Here is a 4548-nt window from a genome sequence, read left to right as displayed (position 1 = left end):
CATGTTTTTCTTATTATTTAGATAAATTTTTAATAGTTTCAAATAGAAATCAGGTTTTAAAGTGAATGGGTTTTCTAAAAACTTTTCTAACTGCATTATTAATCTTGGTTATCATGCATTCTTGAATTGTCTCAATTCAACCGAATCATAAGTATTTAATTGTATAAAAACAATCAATTATGAAATATATAATTTCTTAGATCACAAAGAATTTCATATCGATAAAGGGAAACACCCCAATGCCCTAGTATTTACATTATTGATTTAAATCAGTTTTTATTATTATTCTTGTTAACAATCACCAAACAAAAGTATTTTTCTTCTTTACCAAATTTTTGTTTAATTATATTGTCTTTGAATCTATCCTGCTCCTTGTGGTTCGACCTCGGTACTCCGAGAATTACATTGCTATGATCTCCTGCACTTGGGAGTGAGCAAGCACATATACACACGGATTAAATGAAAATCAAAGTTGAAAATCTGTTTTTCATAAACCTCGATAAATAGCTTATCTGTGGAGATAGCTGTCGAGTATCGGACTTCAGCAGCTTTTAAACCTCAATAGATGCTAGCTGTCGAGTTTTAAAATCCAGCACTTCTTCACTTGTTTCTTGGACAGACTTGCATGGTTTTAACACTTGATCTTGAAACCTTGTTTCTTGAAGCATTAAACACATCCTAAATCTACCTAATTACAAGTAAAGTGCGTTTTGTCAAAGGATTAGCCAATTCTAATTCGACATATGTTCCTAACATTAAATCACATATGTCCTAACATGCTGTATGAAAAAATCTTCCTATTTTCTCTTGATTAACCCTATAAGATTACTTAAACCTGGCCTTATTTGACTTCTCCAAGTAGATCATGGTCGAATGTGAGTGATTTGGATAAGGTATTACACCTGATGCAATAGCTTTTAATGGCTAAAATTAAGAACTGAAAAAAGAACTTTCAATCTCAACCATTGAATATTAAAAAAAAAGTGAGAAAATTTTAAAAAGTTAAAAAGTAAATATGGTAAAAATAGTTTGTGAGTGGAGAGGGGGTAATTGCGCCAATTGCACCCGATCCAAATCCAAATGTGAGGGTGTTTTTAGGCCTACTACTCTACAAAGGGAGGATGCTTTTAGGACCTAAGTGCAATCTTAAGCCTTTAATGTTGCAGCATATATTCACAATAGCCATCTAGGTAGCCATTCTAGGTGCTTTTACTGGTTGGGAATGAAAAATTATTTTAGGAAGCACGTTAGAGAAGTGAGGTCTGCTAGAGAATGAAAGACTTGTAGCCCTGCTGGGTTTACTACAGCCACTAACAATTCCCAGCAAATCATGGTTTGACATTAGTATGGATTTTGTAGAATAATTGCCTAAATCTCACAGACAAGATGTGATATTGGTGGTAGTAGATAGGCTCACCAAGTGTGTTCATTTAATTGCCATGTCCCATCCATATGCAGTAGCCAAAGTTGGAGCATTATATGTGCAAAATATGTTCAAATTACATGGGATGCCTTCCTCAATAGTGAGTGACGTACACCGTCTTTACTGTAGCCTTCTGGGAAGAGCTGATGAGGCTGCAATGTGTGGAACTTGACATGTCATTTTCATATCACCCCCAAATTGATGGGCAAACTAAGATAGTGAATAAAAGCTTAAAAGCACTTTCTGAAGTCATTTGCTGGTGATAGGCCCAAAGAATGGATAGAGTGGCTAACACTAGCTGAGTTTTGGATTAACACCAATTATCATTCAGCCACCAAATTACTCCCTCTAAAGCAGTGTATTGTGTCCTCTCCCAAGGCTACTAGATTACATATTTACATTCCGGGCACCACCAAAGTAGATGTTGTGGATTCCCATTTGAGGACAAGATATTAGATTTTGGTCTTGTTTAGGAAAAACTTGATAGCTACTCAAGAGAGGATGAAGTGGAAGGCAAATGAACACAGAACAAAAAGAAACTGTTATTTGGGAGATTGGGTTTATAACAGTAAGACTACAAAAAACCTAACTCGGTAAATCTATAATTTTTCCCACATGGGGTGTGACTTGATGGTAGGAGTTCTTGTCCCAACACCCAAAAATGAATGATTCGAGCAATAGCTCCAGTAAGACCTGTGTGGTACACATGATATTACTCATTACCGTCACGTAGCGTAGAGTTGATGAGCTCACATCAAAAACTCCCTTTTTTTCATTTAGCAAAAAAAAAAAAAAAATATATATATATATATAGTTTTTTGAAGCCTAAAACAATAACTTTTCAAATTTTGGGGATCAAAATGGAACTCGGTCCAAATTTTCAGGATCAATAGTATATTTTCAAAAAAAAAAATTATCTATTGATTTCATTTAGCAATGATCTATAGAATTAACCATATAGTACTGTATAACCAGATCACAATAGAAGATATAGAGCATTTGACATATAATTTTTATTATAAAAAAAAAAATTAGCATCATTCATCTTTATTGACTTGGACATAACTTTGGAGCCCTTATTGTTGTTTTCTTAATCAAATACAAAGCTGAAGAGTCAAAACAAGATGCACGTTCTAACTCATTGGCTAAAGAACAAAGTTTACTTTTCTTGAATCTCATTTGCACTGGGCAAACTTCATGTTTATTATTCTTGACTATAATTAGTATTGAGCAACTTCACCAAACCCATACTGCCTCTGAAATCTGCAAGCTTTGCAAAGAGGTGAATAGAGGGATGGAGTCTGGTACTTGTCCTCCCCACCCATCATTGGCATGGGAACTCCAATCTTGACAGGGCTAACATAGTCAGGCCTGTATGTCTTGCCTAACACTCCCTCAACAAGATCTGTTAGATTGAAAAACCTGAATTGTGTCTCCAAGTGAGCAAAGGCATCATCAGAGGGTAACTGGTAGTTGTGAACTTTGTTTTCTTTTTCTCCAATAGGTGTCACCCTGATGTCCATTTCAGCCAGCCCAGCAACTCTAACTCTTACACTGTTAGCATCATCGGTTCTTTCCACTACCACTTCTCTTTCTTCACCATTGGTCCTCCATTCAGCCTCTCCATCAGTAGGGATGTTAATTGCTTCACCATCCCACCTTACAGTGAGAGCATCAACATTATCATCCCAATGTGTCACTCTCTTTGCTGCAATGACAAGGGTGTGACTTTCAAACATTATAGCCAAAGCTTGGACCCATGTAAAGTCGCGAGTCCTTCCTATTGGTCGAGTTCCAATGAAATAGGCATTGATTTGGAGGCTCTCATCTGAAACAACAGCAAAGTTTCCTCCCTTTGCTCCATGAAAGTAAAACATTACACCATCTCCACCAACAAACCGAGGATCATAGCAGAGGGAGCCGTATCCATTACAGTTGGCCTTTCTATCTGTCAAATAATGAGTCCACATTAGTTCAAATTCAACACATCTTCATGTATCTATATAGCTCTCAGCATCAGCAATAAAGATACAAATTAAAATTTAAACTTGTTCATCACAAATTCAAATAAAGAAGTTGTTAATAAAGGATGCTAGCTAGCTTACATTTGCAAGTGGCTTCACATTTGCTACTACAGTCAACATAGCATCCCTTCTTCTTTTTGTTCTCTTTGGGCTTCCTCTGTGGGCATTCATTTGGACATGTAAGAGTTTTGGCGTAACAAGCTCCATTTGCTTTGCATTTAGCTCGTTCCTTTCCATCAGACTCTGGTGATAACACGTCATAATCTTCTTTGCTGTCATCAGTGCCATTGCCCGTGCCATTGTTATTGTTGTTGTTGCCATTTCCATTGCCATTGCCATTACCATTGTTGTTGTTGCCATTTCCATTGCCATTGCTATTTTCATTTCCGTTGTTATTGTTATTGTTGTTGCCATTCTGATTGTTGTTGTTTTTGTTGCCATTGTTGGCATTACTATTGCCTGCAGCCTGGACAAAGATGGCATCCATGGATAGCAATAGAATAAAGAAAGCCATCAAAATGCATGACTTTCTCTTATCCATTGCAACTAATTCGTGTATTTTTCTTCTCCTTCAGATGATTTTCTGTTGATACGAGAATGGAAGAGAGATATGTAAAGGGTAGGGTGCGAAGGTGCCTTTAAAAAGGGTTGTCCAGGTGGGTACTATGCCTTTGAGTTCGCCTTAATTCAGGTCGATTTTCCTCTTCACATAAATTCTTAAGATTCCTTGCTTTGACAATATAGTTTTGTACCATCTTTTTTTGTAAGAAGTCCCTTACAAAACTTAAAAAGGTTTGCGTTTGCTTAAGCTTTTGATATAAATGACTTTAACATTTTTATCGAGCAAGAAAGTGTAGGCGACGCAAATGGTCCTTGGAAGGAGAAAAAATATTATGCAAATTCTAATGCTATTTTTAGTTAAATGGATTTTCCTCAACAAATTTTCACCATTAAATGTCTTCTTTTAGTTTTAGCCACATTCAAATAAAGCTACTTAGGGTGACTTCTTTATGGATATTTTTTTCTTTTATTAAGGATTTCATTTTATTTTTTATTTTTTGTACTGATTAGGAAGCTAACTCACACATTTGTATATGAGAT

The 4548-nt window shown here is 35.9% G+C and overlaps 1 protein-coding gene across 2 annotated transcripts; it reads right to left on the bottom strand.

The window, feature by feature from the left end:
• Window positions 1–2643: 2643 nt before the first annotated feature.
• On the bottom strand, window positions 2644–3988 carry LOC115964183. 2 transcript variants are annotated; one of them, XM_031083571.1, is made up of 3 exons: window positions 3874–3988; window positions 3529–3732; window positions 2644–3371 (listed from the first exon to the last, which is right to left on the bottom strand). In XM_031083571.1, exons 1-3 carry the CDS (start codon window positions 3986–3988, stop codon window positions 2644–2646), a joined length of 1047 nt encoding a protein of 348 aa, XP_030939431.1. The 2 variants fall into 2 exon arrangements, with proteins under 2 accessions (XP_030939431.1, XP_030939474.1); XM_031083614.1 differs by having other exon boundaries at window positions 3529–3726; window positions 3904–3988.
• Window positions 3989–4548: the final 560 nt, after the last annotated feature.

The sequence above is a fragment of the Quercus lobata genome, chromosome 1 (genome assembly GCF_001633185.2).
Source record: "Quercus lobata isolate SW786 chromosome 1, ValleyOak3.0 Primary Assembly, whole genome shotgun sequence".
Lineage (NCBI taxonomy): Eukaryota > Viridiplantae > Streptophyta > Magnoliopsida > Fagales > Fagaceae > Quercus > Quercus lobata.
This window is presented reverse-complemented; position numbering and strand designations above follow the sequence as displayed.

Excerpts from the sequence above, each read along its gene's own strand:
- LOC115964183 (XM_031083571.1), bottom strand. The coding sequence starts at position 3,988 with ATGGATAAGAGAAAGTCATGCATTTTGATGGCTTTCTTTATTCTATTG. Across the intron at positions 3,733-3,873 it reads CAACAATGGCAACAAAAACA|GCACTGATGACAGCAAAGAA; the intron begins ACAACAATCAGA and ends GCACGGGCAATG. Across the intron at positions 3,372-3,528 it reads ATGTGAAGCCACTTGCAAAT|ATAGAAAGGCCAACTGTAAT; the intron begins GTAAGCTAGCTA and ends ATTATTTGACAG.